This window comes from Trachypithecus francoisi, unplaced genomic scaffold (genome assembly GCF_009764315.1).
Source record: "Trachypithecus francoisi isolate TF-2019V2 unplaced genomic scaffold, Tfra_2.0 Lachesis_group20, whole genome shotgun sequence".
NCBI lineage: Eukaryota > Metazoa > Chordata > Mammalia > Primates > Cercopithecidae > Trachypithecus > Trachypithecus francoisi.
This window is the reverse complement of record NW_022681466.1, coordinates 13,039,934-13,061,914: the sequence shown is the minus strand read 5'-3', so window position 1 is coordinate 13,061,914 and position 21,981 is coordinate 13,039,934. Positions and strand designations below refer to the sequence as shown.

Sequence of the window (21,981 nt, the reverse complement as noted above, 5' to 3'; positions counted from 1 at the left end):
GAAATCCAGGTAGGAGAGGCAGTGGACAGGTGCTGACAGCCGGATGGGGTGGGCAGGGGAGGTCCCCACTGTAGAAGACCCATCCTGTGCTGCAGTGTGGTGAACGGTTTGGAGTTGGGGAGCCCAGTGAGAAGCTGGTGATGTTGGTAATCCAGGCCACATGTCAATTCCCTGTGGCCTTGGGGACGAGGATGGTGTGTTGGGACTGAGAGCTTTGGAGGCCTGGCAGGCGTACAGAGAGGAGCACAGTCTCAAGCCAGGTTCCTGGTTTAGGGGAGTAGAGTTGCCACTGGTGCCAGAGTAGAGCCATGGGTCTGTGTGAGAGGATGGTGAGTCCAGGTGCCAACATGCGGAGTTTGAAGATGTAGCAGGACAGACATTTGCCAGGACTCAGGTCTGGAAACTCAGGCAAGAGATACAGGCCAATAATGTCCTTTTCAGACTATTGCGGAGAAAGCCTAAATTAACCCAGAAGTAGACGAGCCAAGCCGTGGTTCAGGGGGAGAAAAGAAGAGGGCGTTGAGCTAACCTGGAGTAGATGAGCCAAGCTGTGGTTCAGTGGGAGAAAAGAAGAGGGTGTTGAGCAACCCCAAGGATTGCTGCTCTAAAGAGGTCAAGGAGAAGGGTCTAGGAGAGGTGGGAGGGTGATGTCCTGGTGCCAAGGGACAGTGCTGGGGTCCCCCATCTGGAGAGCTGTTCGGACAGGCAGTCTGGCGAGGGCCACACAATGCTGGGGTGGGGCAGGTCAGAGTGCCATGGGGAGCCGAGGAGGCATAGAAGCAGCAAGAAGGACAGCATTCCTTCAAGGAGCGGCTGTGGAGGGGCCAGAGGGCATCTCGGAGGAACCCACTGCCCGTTGCTGTGGCCAGGCATTGCTTACTCAGTGGGCCATGGGGTTTGTTGGCATCTGGTGCTGTGAACAGCATTTGGTGGACCCTGTAACTCATTCTTAGTGCATGCTTTAAATTGCTTGGGATGAATTCCCAGACCTAGGATTTTGTTGCTGAAGTTTACTGTGTCCTCCCACATTTCCTCCGGGAAGGTGTCAGGGTGGACACTTGCAGGTGGTGCTGCAGACCAGCCTTGCCCTCATGCCTGTGACGCTGGCAAGAACCAAGCAGACCCAGGATCCCTCTCTCTCTGCTTCTTTGGCCACAATGAGTCTCCTGTGTTTACTGACTGTTTTCTTTGTGAGTCGCCTCTTCGTGAGCTTAGGTATTTATAAGGTGATTCATCATTTTTGGCATTCATTTGTGAGGGCTTTGTATATTAACCCTTTGTCGTATGTTGCAAACCAGGTTTTTTTTTTTGAGACAGAGTCTTGCTCTGTCACCCAGGCTGGAGTGCAGTGGCCGGATCTCGGCTCACTGCAAGCTCCGCCTCCCAAGTTTATGCCATTCTCCTGCCTCAGCCTCCCAAGTAGCTGGGACCACAGCTGCCCGCCACCTCGCCCGGCTAGTTTTTTCTATTTTTTAGTAGAGACGGGGTTTCACTGTGTTAGCCGGCATGGTCTCGATCTCCTGACCTTGTGATCCGCCCGTCTCAGCCTCCCAAAGTGCTGGGATTACAGGTGTGAGCCACCGCACCCATCCCCAGCCAACTGTAATTCTTTACCCCAGAACTATGCATCTGCCTCCATACTCTTTCCGTGCTTTTAGGATTTAATTTTACTTTGAGATCCATAATCCATTTATGCATGATATTGGTACAGGTAGGAATCTAGCTTTGTGCTTCTCCAGATGTTCACCTGGTTGACCTAGTCCCACTGTTCATTGTAAACCAAGGTATCTGTGTCTCTTCATGTCTTACTTCTGGGCATCGTCCTCTGCCACTTACCTGCAATGTACTCCTTTGTTGTTACCAAACCGCTCTGTTCGCTATAGCCCCATAACCCACTTTTGTATTTGTTGGGACAAGACCCAGCAGCACACAACTTTTAAAAATAAACGTTTTCACCCATAGGAGATTGTGTTTGCTTCCAGCATTTTTCAGGACACTTTATCAATTAAGAAACTGCCAAGAGAAGAGATTCTGAATCACTTCTTAGAGTATATTCCCAGTCTAAGAGAAAATTTTGCATCTTCCCTTGCAGTGGAGGTGGAGAGAGTCTTACTCATTGTGAGACCACTGTTGGGGTCCGAGCCTCAACTTCAAGGTTCCCCAAACGCAGGAGGGAGGTCTGCATGTGCCCTGGCCCTGCAGCACCAGCACTGACTTGGGAGGTGGGGAGCCTGCACACATGGTGTGGGGGCCCCAGTATCTACGCAGCTGTCCAACTGTCCTCGCCAATCGCTTTAGGAGGTTCACTCATCTTTGTAACCCTTCCTGTCTTGCTGTGTGTCAGGGACAGCAGTAGTGCCTATGACTGGTGTGGTTGTGAGGACCAAGTGGCTCTGTGCACACAGCTGGCCCGAGAAATGCCAGCTGCCGGTTCTGTGTGCAGCTGACAGGTGCTGTGTTGTTGCACATGGACTGGACTATTTTCTAAGCAGTGGTGCTTTTAAGAAACTGAGTCTCAGCCAGGCGTGGTGGCTCATGCCTGTAATCCCAGCACTTTGGGAGGCCGAGGTGGGGGGATCACGAAGTCAGGAGATCGAGACCATCCTGGCTAACACGGTGAAACCTCGTCTCTACTAAAAATACAAAAAATTGCAGGGCGTGGTGGCTGAGTCATGAGAATCACTTGAACCCTGGAGGCAGAGGTTGCAGTGAGCCGAGATCGCACTACTGCACTCCAGCCGGGGTGACAGAACAAGACTGTCTCAAACCAAATACACACACACACACACACACACACACACACGCAAAAGCATGTGGGCTTTGTGCCAGGACAACAGTGAATTCCATTGATTGAATGGCATCAACCCTGCTTTAGAAAAGGTAAATGAAATCCTGAATGTGTTGCTTTTCTAAGAACTGGCAAGAAGGGGCACAAATGATAGCAGGATCTGAACCGCCACGGGATAACTCAGAAAAACAAAGCTTTCAGACACCCGGTTTCTTTTTTCTTTTCTTTTCTTTTCTTTTCTTTTCTTTTTTGAGACAGAGTCTCGCTCTGTGGCCCAGGCTGGAGTGCGGTGGCCGCAATCTCAGCTCACTGCAAGCTCCACCTCCCGGGTTCACGCCGTTCTCCTGCCTCAGCTTCCTGAGTAGCTGGGATTACAGGAGTGTGCCACCACACTGAGCTCATTTTTGTATTTTTGGTAGAGATGGAGTTTCGCCATGTTGTCCAGTCTTGTCTCAAACTCCTGACCTCAAGCCATCTGCCCACCTGGGCCTCCGAAAGCCCTGGGATTACAGGCATGAGCCACCGTGCCCCGGGCATCCCCAATGCATTTGAGCTAACAAATACATCGATTCCTGGATTTCTCTTGGTGTCAAGACCTTGGCGCCAGTACTTCCAGAAGGGGCCTCTAGCGTGGGTGGTGAAGCATTGGGGCCACAACCTCTGACCTCCTGGTGCCTCACTCCAGGTGGAGATAAAGCTGCTGACACTTTGACGGCTGCCAAACTTAGAATTAAGACATCCTCCTCCCAGCACATTCCAACTGACATTTGCTGAGGCCCATAAAAAGTAATTGCCTTTTAAAATGGTGTGTAGGCCTAGGGATTGGCTGGTGAAAACATCTGAGTGAAGGCTTGGGGGAGAGGTAGAAGTTACCTGTTTCCCCAGGAAGGAAAGGGGGATACAACACCTTTATTTTCTTTGGGACTGGAAAAGGTACAGTTGGATAGTTAAGTTTGAAAGAGAATAGCATGACACAAAAAAGAGAGAGGGGCATTTAACAAGAAAAATCCCTAGAGGGTGAGATTAAAGTGAACAGGTGCTGGAAAAATGTTTCTGCATATTAGAGCTTAATTAGATTTGAAGATGAATTCCAGATGGGCTAATTATGTGTGAGTTGTTGCAGGTTATTTCTTGTAGGGGCAAGCGTGTATTTTTGGAAATGGTGATTTAGTTTGATTGGATTTGATTTTTGCCTCCTACCAAATCTCCATTGAGAAACCACCTCTTTTGAGGCCCCAGGACTCATGCAGTAGGCCCCGTGTCTTTAGTGTCCCCATCATAGCCAGCAGAGCCCAGAATGTGGAAGCCTGTCCTTACTGTGGCAGCCCCTCGTCGCGTGGAAGGAGGACACACGACCCTCACCCATGTCAGTGGAAAGTCATTTCAGTGTTCAAGGCAGGCAAACAGAGCAGAGCTGTGTATTTGCAGGAACGTAGCCTCTGATGGGGCGGGAGCAATATGTGAAATGGAAGTAGAGTACAGGTTCGTTCTCCTGCTCTCCTGGAAAGATTGGTTGGATATATTTGGACCATTTTTCTCTGGGAGGGTAGAGGCAAGTTCTTGTTAGCCGCTCTCTAGCTGTGAGTAAAGATGTGAGGGTATGGAGACTGAGATACATTTCAGGCCAGACATTGAATTTAACATTTTTTTATTATTTTTTAAGACTAGTCAAGTACAGTAGTGAGGAAGGGGGAGAGAGTAGAACAAGGGTTGGATATGTCACTGACTGTGAACAGTCAACTGAGATAACTCACCACCTTCAGACCAGCCAGAAACTTAATTTTCAAGCAAGGAGCAGGGCCAAGGGGCCTGGGGCTTTTCATTAGGATAATGGACTTGGTTTGACTTGGGAACAGCTTGCAATGATTGTCTCAGAAGACAGCGGGGCTCCCTGACATCCACAGGAAGGTGTGGTTGTACTAGGGGTGGCCTCCCGTCAACCCTGCACACCTCAGGGAGATTTGCTTGGCAATCATTTCGGGTCTTAGAGCTCCAATAAACGTAAACTTTTATGTAAGGCCCTATAATTGGAAATTATGGATGTATAATTTATGTATGACTTAATGAATGATTTATATAATGTTAAGTGATGATTTTGATAGAAAATATGACCCCCTCTTGCAGAATCTTTAATGAAAAGCTTTGGTTCTTATGAATTTATTTCTGGAGCTCTGTTTGAACTCAGCATGTTTGACATAAATCAGATCTAATTGTCATTTTATGATTAATGAACATATGCTGGCCGTTTTTCCCCATAATTAAACTTTATGTTCCGTGCATCTGACAAAGCAAAACAAGTTGAGACTTTGACAGATTGGTGTGGGGCTCCCGTGTCTTTGTGTTTGTGTGTGCGCTCATTTGTGCATGCCTTTACTCTATTCGTGTCCAAGTACTTGGTTTCTGGAAAGTTGGGTTTTCAGAGGTGCGAGTGAGATTCTAAGAGTTATCATTCAGACTGTGAGGCTTCATGTGCTTTTGGAGGATAGACAGGGTACGGGTCCAACCTGAGGGGAATGCGGACCCTTCTGCCTGTCGCAGATCGCGCCTGAGTGCCAGGCCAAGCGCCGTGGGTAGAGGGGAGGCATTTGATGTGCTCTCCCAGTGGGGAGTCCTAGTGCCCGAGAGCTTGACCGCTTTCTCAGGCTGTGGTTATAATAAGGAGCTCCAAGAAATGGTGGAAGGTGGTTTCACTGCAAAAATATGCACGTTTTCCTTTGTGCTATCTATACACTTCAATAAGATTTGTAGTAATTTAAAAAGTGAAGGCCGGGCACGGTGACTCAGACCTGTAATCCCAGCACTTTGGGAGGCTGAGGCGGGCAGATCACGAGTTCAGGAGATTGAGACTATCCCGGCAAACACGGTGAAACCCTGTTTCTACTAAAAAATACCAAAAAAATTAGCCGGGTGTGGTGGCGGGCGCCTGTAGTCCAAGCTACTTGGGAGGCTGAGGCAGGAGAATGGTGTGAACCTGGGAGGCACAGCTTGCAGTGAGTGGAGATTGCGCCACTGCACTCCAGCCTGGGAGACAGAGCAAGACTCTGTCTCAAAAAATGAATAAATAAAAATAAAAGGTGAGACAAGCATGCGAAAGGAAAATCATTACCACTTTGCTCACTGCTGTTCCCCTCTGACTATTGCAGGACGTAGACAAGTTTGGCAACGAGATCACCCAGCTGGCCCGGCCCCTGCCTGTGGAGTATCTCATCATAGATGTAAGTGTCCCCCATGCACAGCCTGGACCCATCGGGCACCTTGGAGGTGGGACTGCTGGGTGGTGGCTGCTCAAGGGAGGAGGCTGCGATTTAAGGCACCCTCTGCCTTGTGCTGTGCCCACCCCGTAACAGGCACCCAGGGGTGGTTGTAGAGTCACTGAGCGTGCGGTGTTGCTGAAGTGCTCACAGCTTTAATGGCTTTTTGTTTTAGTTTCAGGTTTTTATTTCCTTGACATCAACCTAGGGGTTAACTGTCCCCATACTAAAGTACAAAGGACCACCGACCCCAGGCTAGGGAGCCTCTGGAAGGCAGCCAACCGCCATTGCTTGGGTCTCCAGTCACCGGAGCATTAAGCAGTCTTGTCCAGATGTGCTGTGCTTGGTGTGTGGCTGTCAGCTGTGCTGCATGTGCAGGTGCTGCCCTGGCCCCAGCACAGCTGCCACAGCCCACAGTGCGTCCGGGCCACTTCATCCAGGGTGAGCCCTGGGGACGCACCTGTGACTCAGTGTTCTTGAGTGAGGGATCAGCGTGGTTTACTGGGTGGAATTCCAGGAGCCACAAATGCCCCTGGCTCTTCCACATCTTCCCTGTGTCTCAGCTCCTTTCTGGAGGCATTTTATAGTCATGGAGATACGGCTGTGCCACTGGCCACAGGGCAGCAAGGATGGCAAGATGAGTCTTTGCAGCAGCCAGTGCATCAGCCCCACCAGAGCTCTGTCTAGAGTGGACGGGAGGCAGCTCATTTGCTATGCTGCTGCTGTGCCAGGATCTATTCAGGCTGCATTTGAACTCGAATGGGCATGTGATTCAGGCAGTAAAATATCATTGCATTCGGAGCAGCAGGTCCCCACGAGCCAAACCCATCGATGCACCATTCCAACTGACAGCTCCCAAGAACATATTTATTACATAGGCCGTGGAAGCATCTGGTTTTTAGACTACCTGGGGTGTAATTAAGATGAAAACAGATTGATGGAGCATACACCCAGGAGGAGCCAGCATGATTTAAAACCAGCTTTCTCAGGTCTTCCACCCTGAGCAGCCTCCCCACCCCTTTCCTCTTCTTTTAGAAAGGAAGTTAAGTTTTTGCCTTAGTGCAGTTTTTCAGAAGTTCTTGTTTGTGGGAGAGCATTTTGCTCTGTGATGCCCAAACTCCTTGACCCTGTGGAAGTGAGGCATGGGGAGTCCTTGAGAGCAGGTGCCCAGAGAGGGGTGTCAAGCTCCATGCCCAGCCCCGGGTCACAGGCGCTGGCCTGGGCCAGGGTTCTTAAACCTTGGGATGGGATGGCTGGGCAGGCAGGAAAAGGCACCAGCCACTGTTTCTGGGGCTTCTTTGTGGGTTCTGGGGGCATCATCTGCCTGATAGACGATGGGTAGGGTAGGGAAATGGCTTCAGTGTGTAAGATGGGAACTGATGCCCTGCCTCGGACATCTGGGATGGGCTGTGTGGACTTCGGTTCTGTTACCCTCCAAGGGCCAGTTACAAGGCCAGCAAGACCCTCTGTCGGTCCCACTAGCTCGCTCACTAGCACGTGTTCTGGGGGTGCCACCCTCGCCATTTCTAGGCCTTCCCAAAGGAGACGCCTGAGTGGGCCAGGCTTTTGTCTCTGCAGGAGGTCAGCACCTCCCCTGTCTTCACCTGGTACCCAGCACTGTGTGTACCAACACTATGTGTACCAGCCCCGTGCTGGGCACCCAGGAGGCGAGTACTCTGATCATCTTCATCTTTAGGAAGAGTCAAGTGAGGCCCGGGATCCCTAAGTGACGAGGCCATGTAGCCGACATGTGGCACTGGGGCCCGAGTCTTCATGCCCCGCCCCACCGCTTGCCCATGAAGGGCCAGTTCAGGCCAGACATGCTGCCGGTGGCTCAGCTGTCCTTCCAGAGCGGCTCGTGCTGGCACAGCAAATCCTGGGCCAGCCAGCTCAACAACAACTCACTGCCTTTGCTGATGGAGAAAACGGACCAGAACCACACTCATTCTTTAGAAACAGTCCCAAAGGAACCAGAATAGTTCCCCTAAATCTGGAAGAGGTGTGACCTCGGCTGCTGCTGTTCTGTTGCAGAGAAAAGCAGCATCAACTCAGCTTGGGTGCTTCTTTGGGGAGGGGTGTCTGTCACGAAGAATAAAAGTTGTATTTCTATTGATTCTTGCACATTTAACCACTGTCCCTGTAGCTTCTATTGATTATATGTTAGGTGCAAAATGCCCTCTGTTGTCATTAAGGCCCGTCTGAGCCAGTGAAGTACTTAGCTGGCCTTTGGGTATCAGCTGTGACAGAGAGAGGAGAGCTGAACCCTGTGTTCCTCAAGGGCCTTATATTCACCCCTGCCTGGAAAAGCCCACAGCTCAATGGAGTGGCTCCCAGCGTTCAGAAGGGGCTTAGCAAGCTGCTGGAGGGTGCTTTGTTTCTTGAAAGCTGGCTGATTTCCTCATGTGCCCTCCAAATCCAAGGACACAAATTTCTCTTGAGCAAAGTCAGCTCCTGACAGCCTCCTGGCCCCTTCCATTCCCTTCTTGTCACCTGGACAAGGGGTCAAACCAGCCTTTAGTTCCTCCATAGCAGAGGGAGAGAACCTGCGTGAAGGGAAGCTGTGCCGCGGGGGGAGTCCCAGTGCCCTTTTTGTAGGATGTCGAGGCCAGTGCACAGGCCAGAGGCTGCCCGGATATGGTGTAGTTTGCCTCCAAGATGGCGGAGTTTCAAAGTGTTTGTTTAGAGATGACACTAATAGATAACGGTTCCCTTCCTCGGAGAGCTTTTAGAACTGTCTCAGAATTGCTGGGAGTCGTTAACTCAGGCTCTGGGAGATGCTTTGGGCTGGCTGGGAGTTGGTCACACCATTTTCAGCCTAATTTATCATGGGTTTATGTTTTTCTTCATTAGATCACAACAACTTTCCCCAAGGATCCAGTTTACACTTTTTCTATTTCGCAAAATCCATTTCCTATTGAAAACCGGGATGTATTGGGTGAGACACAGGTGAGCTCTTTGTCTTTAGAAACACAATTTAAGGTAACTGCTGATTGCGTATCTAGTGTCAGTATTGTTTTTCCAGAAAACATCAAGCTTTCAAATGCTCCTGATGCATTCTCGTGACAGGTCAGCTGGGGCCTGCTGTGGGGCACTGTTGGTCAGGTGGACACCCTTCCCGTGGCTGGGTGATGGACAGCCACAAAGGCTAAGCCCCTGACGTCCTCAGACTGGTCCCATCCTCAGTGGACCTCGTAATTTTCCCAAATGTGTCACTTTGTGTCTTCTGCCAGCAGCCTCGTCACGGTTGGTTTGGCCTGGCCCCTGCCTGGTCACCTGCTGCCCTTCTCAGGCACCTTGGGGCTGTGTCGCCCGTCTCGTCCTGGCCTCGGCTTTCCCATGTGTAGTGTTGATCTGCTGTTCAGCGTGGCTCATGTGTTGGCCTCTGCTCTCACCGGCAGATCAGGCCAGATCCTATGTGCTGTCATGCCTTCTGCATACTGTGTAGACAGGCTGTGTATACACGGTTGTTCTTAAATCATAACTTGCTAACAGACATTTCAGAAGGTGGTCAAAGAGTGTCTATAATGAAGTTTTCTTCAGTGGCTGACAAAGCTTCTGTGCTTTGGTCCCCTGAGTACCCATCCGCCCAGGGAACTTGGGGTGCTCGTAGAGGCACAAAGCCAATTATTAGGGTGCACTCTTGAAGCTCTGTGTTTGGTTCTGCTGAAGATGTCTGTGCTGCATCATGGCTGCCCTGCACATTCCTCCCTCTTTGCCACCCTGTATGGAGAATACAGCTCGACAGGAAAAGCCAGACGCATCTCCCTGCCCTGAAGGGGCTCCAGGCCCCTCCCACAGCCCACTCTTCACCTGGGGCCAGGGTGCATTTCCATCTGTTTGACTGTGTCTCTGTCTGAGTCACCTTTTTTTTTCTTCTTCTTTGTTTTGAGACAGAGTCTCACTGTATCACCCAGGCTAGAGTGCAGTGGTGCGATCTCGGCTCACTACAGCCTCCACCTTCCGGGTTCAAGCAGTTCTTCTGCCTCAGCCTCCCAAGTAGCTGGGATTATAGGCACGCGCCACCAAGCCTGGCTAATTTTTTTTTATAGTTTTAGTAGAGACGGGGTTTCACCATATTGGCCAGGCTGGTCTTGAACTCCTGACCACCTGCCTGCCTCTGTCTCCCAAAGTGCTGGAATTACAGCATTAGCCTCCATACCTGGCCAGTCTGAGTCAGCTTTAGAAGTGTGTCTTCTTGCACATCTGGGTAGTCAGGTGTGCTGAGAGCATCTTCTTGGGAGAAGAGGGCAAGAGCTTGCTTTGCAGCTGCCTGCTCCTCTTTCTTGGATCCTGTTTGTGGTTGCAGAGGCAGAGGGAGAGGTGCCTCTCAGCATTCAGTGTATTGAGTTGCATCTTAGTAGGAAACGGCTCTGTTTTGGGGTCTGGCACTGGGGAACTGTATGGAACATTCATGTTTATTACTGTCCCTCTAGGACTTCCATAGCTTGGCCACCTATTTGTCCCAGAATACCTCATCTGTGTTCTTGGATACCATCTCAGATTTCCACCTCCTGCTGTTCCTGGTCACCAATGAAGTTATGCCTCTGCAGGTGCGTGCCCAAGTGTGGTGTCTGCCTTAGCAAGTGGGCTTTGCCCACCAGGAGATGCCTGTGTCTTGCTTTCTTTCCTCACAGACCAGAGTGGGACTGGAAAACTGGGTCAAAGCTTGGGGTCACATGTTGTCCCCCTCATTTGTCCTGTGGGCAGAGTGTAGGCAGCAGCTTTTCACAAGAAGCTGTTTGATAGAAAGATAAATTTTTTCACCTTTAGCGTTTTCATGGAGTGTCTGCACCTCTGTGAGGAAGTACGGTTTCATCTGTTACAATAGGATGGGAAGCAGAGGTGATTTAGCTCTGCCTCCAGCATTAGACAGTTTAAAAAATGTCTGTTCTAACAGTTTCAGAGTCACAGCCTCTGCTTTTGACTCCTATCTCCCTCCTCCCCAATCAACTCTGGTTTTATTGCCTTGGCCCAGAAGGCTTGGCCACCTTCCAGACCCCAAGCGCACAGCTGCACAGTTGGCATTTTTAAGAGACACCGTTGGGGGAGAAGAGGGCGAGTGCTTTGCAGAAGCGGCTGCTCTGGGTAGTCGGGGGCAGTGGGCAGCAGCCCCCAGGAGGTTCTTGCCTGTGCCGCGTGTGGGGGTCCAACTTGGGCTTTTTCTTCACTGTTCAAGCCAACAGGAAATGCCAAAGAGACAGGAGCACATTCTTCTGAGCTGCTCCGCCACTGACTCAGGACCTTTCCCTGAAGGAGACAGAATGGAGAGGCTCCTCCTGCCCCGGCCTTTCTCTGTCAGGAAGCCTAGAGCTGTTCTTGTATCCTGCTAGTTTATTTTGTGTCTGTATTTTGTCTCAAAACCACTCACTCGGGTATTTGACATCAGGCACTATGTGCCTCTTCCCTGCCTGTGCCTTCTCTAGTCAGCCCAGGGAGCTGCACCTCCTGCTCCCAGGTTCATCTGCTGCCCATCTGTCTGGACAGGTGGTGAAAGGTGAGGCTCCCTCTACACCAGAGCCACCTTGCTAGTCTACTGCACTATTTTTGCAGTCATCTGTCGGAAGACATTCTCTGGAGGTACTGAGAGCTCCTGAAGGCTTTATCCGTTTCTCATAATATGATTTTTTTTTTTTTTTTTGAGACGGAGTCTCGCTCTGTCGCCCAGGCTGGGGTGCAGTCGCCGGATCTCAGCTCACTGCAAGCTCCACCTCCCGGGTTTACGCCATTCTCCTGCCTCAGCCTCCCGAGTAGCTGGGACCACAGGCGCCCGCCACCTCGCCCGGCTAGTTTTTTGTATTTTTTAGTAGAGACAGGGTTTCACCGTGTTAGCCAGGATGGTCTCGATCTCCTGACCTCGTGATCCACCCGTCTCGGCCTCCCAAAGTGCTGGGATTACAGGCTTGAGCCACCGCGCCCGGCCAATTTTTTTTTTTTTAAGACGGAGTCTTGCTCTGTTGCCCAGACCGGAGTGCACTGGCACAATCTTGGCTCACTGCAACCTCTGCCTCCTGATTCTCCTGCCTCAGCCTCCTGAGTAGCTGGGATTACGGGTGCCCACAACCACACCCGTCTAATTTTTGTATTTTTAGTAGAGATGGGGTTTCACCGTGTTTGCCAGGCTGGTCTCAAACTCCTGACCTCGTGATCCGTCCACCTCCCAGTGTTGGGATTACAGGCGTGAGCCACCGTGCCCATCCTTAATGCATTAATCCCCTGCACTTTGACCCGGAAGGCTAGGATAGAGAGTGCATTTTTCTAGACACGATGGAGAAGAGAAAGAGGCAGGGGGATGAAATGTAAGGGAGGAGGACACGTCTCACAGCCAGGGTTCCGCCCTCCATCCCAGCCTCCAGGACAAGAGGCATGAGCTCCTATCGTCTGGGCTGTTGAGCACTGTCAGTGCATGGCAGAGGCACAGATGCCTGCTTGGGCCTATTTGGGAAGAATTTAAATTCTAGTTCAATTTAGCACTTGAGTTTGTAGATGTAAGTTGTGGCAGTTTACATTTTATAGTGATATCCTGCAAGATTTTTAAAATGTCCTCGGAAATATGTTTTAGTGTTGGGGAAAAAGAAACCTGTTCCAGCAGGAAGCTGCGCACCTCAGGCACAGCAAAGTGGGACCTTCCTTTTGGCTTCTTGTAGGACAGCATCAGCTTACTGCTGGAGGCTGTGCGGACCAGAAATGAGGAGCTCGCCCAGACATGGAAGAGGTCTGAGCAGTGGGCCACCATAGAGCAGCTGTGCAGTGAGTACCCCCACCCCCTACCCTGGTACCCCGTGGCTGGGGCTGGAGAGCAGTCCACTTTGCACAGCTCCCCACTGCCTGTCGTGCCCTGGATTCTGTACCCCAGCTGCATCCTGGCAGCTGCTGTGGGCAATGAGACTAGAGACTCGACCTCCCTGCCAGGCATGTGGCAGTTGCCAGTGATGTAACATACATGTTGTCCAGGCCATGCATCTTAGGTACACAGCCCTGTAAATTTTATAAATCTGTACATCAGAGATACTAATCTCCAGGCATCCGAGGAGCACTTTCAGCATCATTGTCTTAAGAGAATCAGAAACTTTGTGTAAGCGCCGGAAGTGCAGGACCTTTTGGTCTCCTTGAGAATTTCCCTTTAGTGCTTAAAGCTGTAAGGAGGAGAAGCCTACAGCATGCATGTTCTTCCTGGTGGACACTACAGAAGGAACTGCAGGCATTGCGTTTCTTCAGGACCCTCAGTCACCAAGTCCTGAACAATTCCCCACCTGCGAGAACCTTCTGTCAGCATTGCTGCAGGGACTCCTCACGCATCGTGGTGCCCTGTGCAGCCCGAGTGCCTGCCCTGAGTCTATCCAGCTGAGAATACCAAAGTGCCCGACAGCTGCTACAGCCTTGGACAAACACTAGAATCCCTATATTAACAGAGCCTTCAAAATACATATCAAACACCTTTATACCATTTTCTCTTTTTTTCTGAGACAGAGTTTGGCTCTTGTCGCCCAGGCTGGAGTACAGTGGCATGATCTCGCCTCACTGCAACCTCCACCTCCTGGGTTTAAGCGATTCTCCTGCCTCAGCCTCCCGAGTAGCTGGGACTACGGGCGGCACCACGCCAGGCTAATTTTTGTATTCTTAGTAGAGACAGGGTTCCACCATGTTGGCCAGGCTGGTCTCAAACTCCTGACCTTGTGATCCGCCCACTTCTGCCTCCCAAAGTGCTGCTGGGATTACAGGCATGAGCCACCACGCCCAGCCAAGGTTTTCTTTTCATACAATTCTTTATTATTTTTATTTTTGTAGAGACAGTCTCACTCTGTTGCTCAGGCTGGAGTGCAGTGGCACAATCATAGCTCACTGCAGCCTCAGACTCCAGGCTCAAGTGATCTTTCTGCTTCAGACTTCTGAGTAACTGGGACCACAGGCTCACAACACCACCCCCAGCTAATTCTTGGGGTTTTGTTGTTTTTTGTTTGTTTCTTAAAAATTTTAACTTTTATTTTAGATTCACAGGGTACATGTGCAGGTTCATCACCTGGGTGTATTGCCTGATGCTGAGGTTTGGGTATGATTGATCCCATCACCCAAGTACTAAACATAGTACCTAATAGTTTTTCAGCCTTTTTTTTTTTTCTTGTTTTTGAGATGGAGCCTCACTCTGTCTCCCAGGCTGGAGTGCAGCGGCGCAATCTTGGCTCACTGCAACCTCTTCCTCCTGGCTTGAAGCAATTCCCCTCCCTCAGCCTCCCGAGTAGCTGGGATTCCAGATGTGCGCCACCACACCTGGCGTGGCCATCTTTATGCACATGAGTACCCACATTCAGCTCCCACTTATAAATGAAAACATAGTATTTGGTTTGCTGTTCCTGCATTAATTTGCTTCAAATAATGGCCTTCAACTGCATCCAGTTGCTGCAAAGGACATGATTTCATTCCTTTTCATGGCTGCAAAAATTTTTTATTTTTTTGTATCAATGAGGGCTCACTGTGTTGCCCGGACTGGTCTCAAACTTTCTGGCCTCAAGCATTCCTTACACCTCCGTCTCCCAAAGCCGTGAGATTATACCTGGGAGTCACTGCACCCAACCCTTTTATGCGATTCTAACAATGACACCAGAGTCTTTTTTTCTTCTTTTTTGTTGCCTTTTAGAGACAGGGTTTCATTCTGTTGCCCAGGCTGGAGTGCAGTGGAGTGATCATCACTCACTGCAGCCTTCAATTCCTGGGCTCAAACGATCCTCCTGCTTCAGCTTTCTGAGTAGCTAGGACTATAAGCATAAGCCACTACACCCAACTAATGTTTCTGGGTTTTTTTTCTTTTTCTTTTTTTCTTTTTTTTTAAGAGATGGGGTTGGCTGGGCGCGGTGGCTCACACCTGTAATCCCAACACTTTGGGAGGCTGAGGCAGGTGGATCACGAGGTCAAGGGATTGAGACCATCCTGGCCAACATGGTGAAACCCCATCTCTTACTAAAAATACAAAAATCAGCTGGGCATGGTGGCGAGCGCCTGTAATCCCAGCCGCTCGAGAGGCTGAGGTTGGAGAATCGCTTGAACCCGGGAAGCGTAGGTTGCAGTGAACTAAGATAGTGAGACTGACCTCAAGTGCCACTGCACTTCAGCTTGGGTGACAGAGTGAGACCCTCTCTCAAAAAAAAAGAAAAAAAAGAAAAGGTCAGGTGCAGTGGCTTACACCTGTAATCTTAGCACTTTGGGAGCCAAGGCAGGAAGATCACTTGAGCCTAGGAGTTTGAGACCAGCCTGGGCAACACGGCAAGACCCCATCTTTTTTTTTTTTGAGATGGAGTCTCACTCTGTCGCCCAGGCTGGAGTGCAGTGGCACTTGAGGTCAGTCTCACCTTGACCTCCCCAGGCTCAAACAATCCTCCCGCCTAAGCCTTCTGAGCAGCTGGGACTACAAGCATGTGCCACCATGCCTGGCTGATTTTTTAAATTTGTTGTAGAGATGAGGTCTCACTATATTCCCCAGGCTGGTCTTGAACTCTTGGGCTCAAGCGATTCTCCCGCCTCAGTGCTGAGATTGCAGGGGTAAGCTGCCATGTCCAGCCAACTCTTTTATAATAGGCAGTTCTGACTGGTGTAAGATGGTATCTCACTGTGGTTTTAATTTGCATCTCTGATGATTAGTGATGTTAGCCATTTTTTCATGGGTTGTTTGTTTTGAGACAGTCTCGTTCTGTCGCCCAGGCTGGAATGCAGTAGCGTGATCTCAGCTCACTGCAGCCTCTACCTCCCGGGTTCAAGCGATTCTCCTGCCTCACCCTCGTAAGTAGGTGGAATTACAGGTGGCCGCCACCACACCCAGCTAATTTTTTTAGTTTTAGTGGAGACGGTTTCTCCATGTTGGCCAGGCTGGTCTCGAATTCTTGACCTCAAGTGATCCGCCTACCTCGGCCTCCCAAAGTGCTGGGATTATAGGCATGAGCCACCACACCCAGCCCTCATGGGTGGTTTTGTTTTGTTTTGTTTTGAGACGGAATCTTACCCTGTCAGCCAGGCTGCAGTGCAGTGGCGTGATCTCGGCTTACTGCAACCTCCACCTCCTGGGTTCAAGTGATACTCATGCCTCAGCTTCCCGAGTAGCTGGGACTACAGGTGTGCGCCACCATGCCTGGCTAATTTTTATATTTTCAGTAGAGATGGGGTTTCACTATGTTGGTCAGACTGGTCACGAACTCCTAACCTCAGGTGATCCACCCGCCTCGGCCTCCCAAAGTGCTGGGATTACAGACATGTATACATCAGACACAAAGATCAGCTCAGGATGGGTCATAGGCCTAATGGTAAAAGGTAAAACTATGAAGCAGGCTGGGCACGATGTCTCAACTGTCATCCTAACACTCTGGGAGGCCAAAGCTGGAGGACACTGGAGCCCAGAAGTTCGAGAGCAGCCTACACAACACAGTGAAGCCCCGTCTGTACAAAAAAATATATTAAAAAAAGAATTAGCTGGGCATAGTGAGTGGTCCACGCCTATAATCCCAGCTTCTGGGGAGGCTGAAATGGGAGGATCCCATGAGTCCGGGAGGTCGAGGTCACAGTGAGCCATGATTGTACCACTCCAGCCTGAATGACAGAGTGATACCCTGTCTTAAAAAAATAAAAACTATAAAACAGTTATTATTAAGTTGAATCTCTTCAGGGCCTTGGAGTACACAAAGATTCTTTTCGGCAGGATGCAGGACCTTGGGGTAGAACACAAAAAAACACTGGCATAAAAAAAGGTAAATTGATAAATATATGTTATGTAAACAAAACACTTGTGCTCATCAGAGGGCACTGTTAGAAACATGAAAAGGCACCGATGGGGGACGCAGTATTAGCAATACATACACACAACATGACTTCTGTCTGAAACTTAAAAAGAACTCTGCTTGTTGATAATCAAGCAGAAAGAGCAAAAGAATTCTGCCTGTTGATAACCAAACAGAAAGAGCATAAGAAGCTGGGCAGAGGGTGAAACATTTCACAATAGGAAATGCAGGCCGGGCGCGGTGGCACACACCTGTAATCCCTGCACTTGTGGGAGGCCGAGGCGGGTGGATCACTTGAAGTCAGGAGTTCGAGACCAGCCAGGCCAACATGGTGAAACCCCATCTCTACTAAAAATACAAAAATTAGCCAGGTGTGGTGGTGCGTGCTTGTAATCCCAGCTACTTGGGAGGCTGAGGCAGGAGAATCGCTTGAACAAGGAGGCAGAGGTTGCAGTGAGCCAAGATTGTGCCGTTGTACTCCAGCCTGGGCAACAACAACAAAAAAGGAGATGCAGGAACAGTCACTATGATTAATCATCAGGGAAATGCAAATTAAAACATGAGAAACCAGTACACATCCATCAGTGTGGCTGAAATGAAAAAACCGCAACCATGTCAAGTGTGAGTGAAGATATGAAGCCGCTGGAACCCTCGCACCTCACAAGTGGGAGGCAAAACCGTGCCGCCATCACAAGAACTGTGTCTCAGGGTCTTAGAAAGTTCAGCACACAATTTATTACCCTGTGGGCCGGCAGACTCATTCCTAGGTGGGTTTTTGTTTGTTTTGAGATCAAGTCTTGCTCTGTTGCCCAGGCTGGAGTGCGATGGCGCGATCTCGGCTCACCGCAACCTCCACTTCCTGGGTTCACGCCATTCTCCTGCCTCAGCCTCCCGAGTAGCTGGGACTACAGGCGCGTGCCACCACCCCCAGCTAATTTTTGCATTTTTAGTAGAGACGGGGTTTCACCATGTTAGCCAGGATGGTCTCCATCTCTTGACCTCAAGATCTGCCCATCTTAGCCTCCCAAAGTGCTGGGATTACAGACATGAGCCACCGCACCCGGCCTGTTTTTTGTTTTTGAGATGGAGTCTTGCTGTGTCGCCCAGGCTGGAGTGAAGTGGCAGGGTCTCAGCTCACTGCAGCCTTCCCCTCCCGGATTCATGGGATTCTCCTGCCTCAGACTCCTGAGTTGCCAGGACGGCAGGCGTGCACCATCACGCCTGGCTAATTCTTGTATTTTTAGTAGAGACCGGGTTTCGCCATGTTGGCCAGGCTGGTCTCAAACTCCTGACTTCAAGTGATCTGCCCACCTCAGCCTCCCAAAGTGCTGGGATTACAGGCGTGAGCCGCTGCACCCAGCCTCACTCTTTGTTTTTATCCAAGAGAAATAAAAACACAGATCCACAAAGAAATTGTACAAGAATGATCCTGGCAACTTTGTTCATGTTAGCTCAAAACTGGAGGCTGGGCACAGTGGCTCACACCTGTAATCCTAGCACTTTGGGAGGCCCAGGCGGGCAGATCACCTGAGGTCAGGAGTTTGAGACTAGTGTGGCCAACATGGTGAAACCCTAGCTGTACCAAAAAATAGATAAAATTAGCCAGGCATTGTGGTCTGCACCTGTGGTCCCAGCTACTCGGGAGGCGGAGACAGGAGAACCGCTTGAACCTGGGAGGCGGAGTTTGCAGTGAGCCGAGATCGCGCCACTGCACTCCAGCCTGAGTGACAGAGCAAGACCCTATCTCAGGAAAAAAAAAAGAAAGCTAGAAATAACCCAAATGCACATCTCCCAGGGAATTATGTTATTCACAAGGAGAGGCACCCTCTGCAACAAAAAGGAACCAGCAAGCACAGGCTCCCTGTTACTCCCCGTGGTGCAGGAGGCATTTTTCTGAGTCTGTCACAGCCAAAGGCATTAAGGACTTCAAAACGTGCCTGTGGTGGGAGTGCTGCGTGGGCAGGACCAGCATGGGGTGGGAGGTGGAGGGTGGGGAGCTCTCAGCTGCCTGCCCCTGTCCCCGTGCCCACACTCTGGAGGTCTCTGGTGGGCCAGAAATGAGTGCTCGTTTCTCTCCCACCCTGCAGGCACAGTTGGCGTGCAGCTCCCAGGTCTCCACGAGTACGGCGCCGTCGGGGCCTCCACACACACGGCCACTGCGGCCATGTGGGCCTGTCAGCACTGCACGTTCATGAACCAGCCGGGCACGGGCCACTGCGAGATGTGCAGCCTCCCCAGGACCTAGGGTGCCTGCCCTCTGCTGGCTAGGACTGGGCCCAGCCCAGCCCTTCCTGAAGCCAGAAGCGTTGCTCGGTGTGTTCCCTGTAACTGCCCCACAGTGGGCAGCCCTGGAGGGACAAGGGGCTGGCTGTCCTGGGCTCCCTGACCCACTGAAGCTTCTCAGCACGTTCCTCCTTGGAGAGCGGGTGCCACGGCTGGTATTTTGCACGCTGAGTGCAGTCCCAGACTGGAAACGCAGAGCGGCCCCTCACGCCTAATCCTGTTGACAAGCCCCCCCACTGTGTTGGAAGGACCTCTCACCTCTACACGGCACCTGCAATTGGGGAGCATAGGGAGGGGCTGATGCTGCCACCACCCAGCCTTTTCCTTCCTTTCAATGCTTTTTGTTTGGCCTCCCCGCCCCCCGCGTTTTTCTGGCTGGGAGCTCTTGGTTGCCCCCTTGTCTGACTGCTTGGTGGCAGACACCCTGCCTGTGAGGGCCACTTTCCTCTTCCGGTAGCTGTTTGGTGGGGATGCCGTGGCCCTGGACACAGCTCCCCTCTGCAGGTCTGCAGGTCGGTTTGCTGCCCGCCCTCCTCCTCTCACCCGACGTCCAGGTGGGATTTTAAAGTCTGCATTGGTTATAATAACAGTTATCAGTAATTCCTGCCCAGAAGACTTTTATTTATTTTTTTTTTAAGATAAAAACTGCACAGAAGGGGAGTGAGAGAGACTAGTTTCCACATCCTTCCGCCTTTAGGGAGGCCCCCGAGGTTGTGTCCAGGGTGATGAGTGTGAACGGGGGCACCAGTCAGTTCTCCCTTGAAGTAAACCTCAGTGCCTGAGACTTTTCTACCAAGCCACACAGCTGGCAGTAGCTGCAGATACTGCGGGCTGAGCAGGAGCAGTGGTGGCGCCTGCCCTGAGGCTGCCCTGCGATGGCCTGGGTGGGAGAGCTGGGTCACCGGTGTTGATGCTCTGGCCCTCCCCAATACGCTGCTTCATCCCACTGCACTGCCTGGCTAAGGGTGTTAGGGGCTGTGCCTCTCGTGAGGGCCATTTGGGACCTCTCTGGGGCACTGCACAGTTGATAGTGTACCAATGGAGGGAGCCTGGGCGATCTGGAACAGCACCTGGTGGGGTCCTGTGTGTGTGTGCGCTCTGTGGGCTCTGCGTTCGTCTGTGGCCAGGCCGGGGCACGGCTCTTACCTGGGGAGTGGTGGGCATCTCGATGCTTCTTTGCCTTAATGATGGCCACATTTGGGTTGCTCTGCACCCACGGGAGAGGCTGGCCCAGCTACAGACTGCTTAGGGACTTCTGTGTCCATCCCGGGGGGTAAGCCCATGTGACTCTCCCACATTCTTGGCACTATGAACAGAGAACACTTGCCTGTTGGCTTCTGAAGTGGTCAGGACTGTGGCTGGCACCTCCAGGTCCGCCTGGCATGGGACACCAAGTGGAAAGCCCAAGCAGTTCATCTGCTCTTGGGACCAGGGGCCAGTTGGGTTGGGTCTGGTTATGGCAGATCTGTCATGGAGGATCTGGAGGGGTGGAGAGGAGCCCAGTTGAAGCGGACTGCTGCTGCGGGTGCAACTCCCAGCTTGGCCACTGTGGGCTGTCTGCTCTCCCTTCTAGCAGCTGTCATGCTGAAGTTTTGTCCTCTGCTGTCTCCTCTGGTCCTGAGATCAGCTGTGAGCCTAGGTGGCCAAGGCTTCCTGCATTGCTTCCCTATGAGTCCAAGGCCTTCCCCACCACTGGGCAGGGGCTGATGACACGGACTTCTAGAGACAGCCGCGTTGCCAGTTCCTCTCCCACTTGCTCATCCTTATCTGCCATGCTATTATAGTTTCCATTGTCCTCCACCAGCATTTCCCTTACTCTGAAATTCTGGCATTCACATCATTCATGTTTTCTTCTGTCTTTCAGCTAAAGAAAAAACATTGGCGATTTGTCTGCTTCTGGTTTTGAGTTACTCTTTGTTCAGTAATGCACTTTATTTTATTGTCCAAAGAGAGTCAGAGCTAAGCATACAGGCTTGGGGGTGAGCCCTGCTATAAGAGTTCAGGCCCCGGGAGGCTCAGCCACCTCCTCTTGTGGGAGGGAGGTCTCAGCCCCACCTCGCATCTTCACCTGCCCTTGGTGTGGACACACCCTCTCATGCTACCAGCACCATAACCCAGTGGGGGTGACTGGGTGCACACCTGCCCAGGTGAACACAGCGGCTGCCAGTCTCCTGGCCCAGAGAGGAGGTGGGGCCTGGCCCTGGTCTCTTCCAACCAGGCTGCTCGTGGGGCACAGGTGCTCCTGCTTCGGCTCTGTTTCAGCTCACAGGTGTGCATCACTGGGCTTGGATTCGCATTACATTGACCCCAGCCCTGCAGTGGAACCTAATAAAAGCGCCTGAAGCAACTGCTTGGTCTTAGTGTGTCCTTCCGGCGCACTCAACTGTTGTCTGGCATCCGCTCCCTGTGCGGGGATTTGATAACTTGTCCCCAAGATATCACTGTCTTACGCGTGTGTATGTGCATGGACCATTTAAAGGTGGGGATTCTACTTCCCCAGCCAGTCCCTCCCAACCTTGACTCCTTGATAAGTTTCTTAAAGTGTTAACATCTAGGAGGAGGAGGAGAGTGCATCAGTGTTTGACGGCCCGGCCGCCCTTGGGTGCCTCTTCTGCATCTGCCCCACCTGTCAGCCCTGCAGCTGTTCCAGAGTCACTGCTTTGTGGACAGGTACATGTGACCAAACAGCAGGTGAAGGACAAAGCCCAGGCTGCACAGGTGCAGCAAGGAGTGAGGCCTGGGGGCGACACGCCTGTGCTGCTTGAGCTGTCTTTCCCTGTGACCACAGAAAGCGTCTAGAACAAGTGCCCTCTGAGCCTCAGGTGGGAGCCCTGGCAGCCACCGTTCAGCACCACTTTGTCCTTTGGCCAGTAACTCATTGCTGACTTGAGTGGTTACTAAA

At 51.3% G+C, this 21,981-nt stretch overlaps 1 protein-coding gene across 1 annotated transcript in view; it reads left to right on the top strand.

The window, feature by feature from the left end:
• Positions 1-21,426, top strand: part of NPLOC4 (NPL4 homolog, ubiquitin recognition factor) — a 78,686-nt gene extending 57,260 nt beyond the window's left edge. Inside the window, exons 13-17 of the mRNA XM_033182604.1 lie at positions 5,932-6,003; positions 8,890-8,985; positions 10,473-10,589; positions 12,684-12,786; positions 18,884-21,426. Of these exons, the coding sequence (XP_033038495.1) occupies positions 5,932-6,003; positions 8,890-8,985; positions 10,473-10,589; positions 12,684-12,786; positions 18,884-19,041 (546 nt within the window). The 3' untranslated portion in view covers positions 19,042-21,426. The remainder of the gene's footprint in view (positions 1-5,931; positions 6,004-8,889; positions 8,986-10,472; positions 10,590-12,683; positions 12,787-18,883) is intronic.
• Positions 21,427-21,981: the final 555 nt, after the last annotated feature.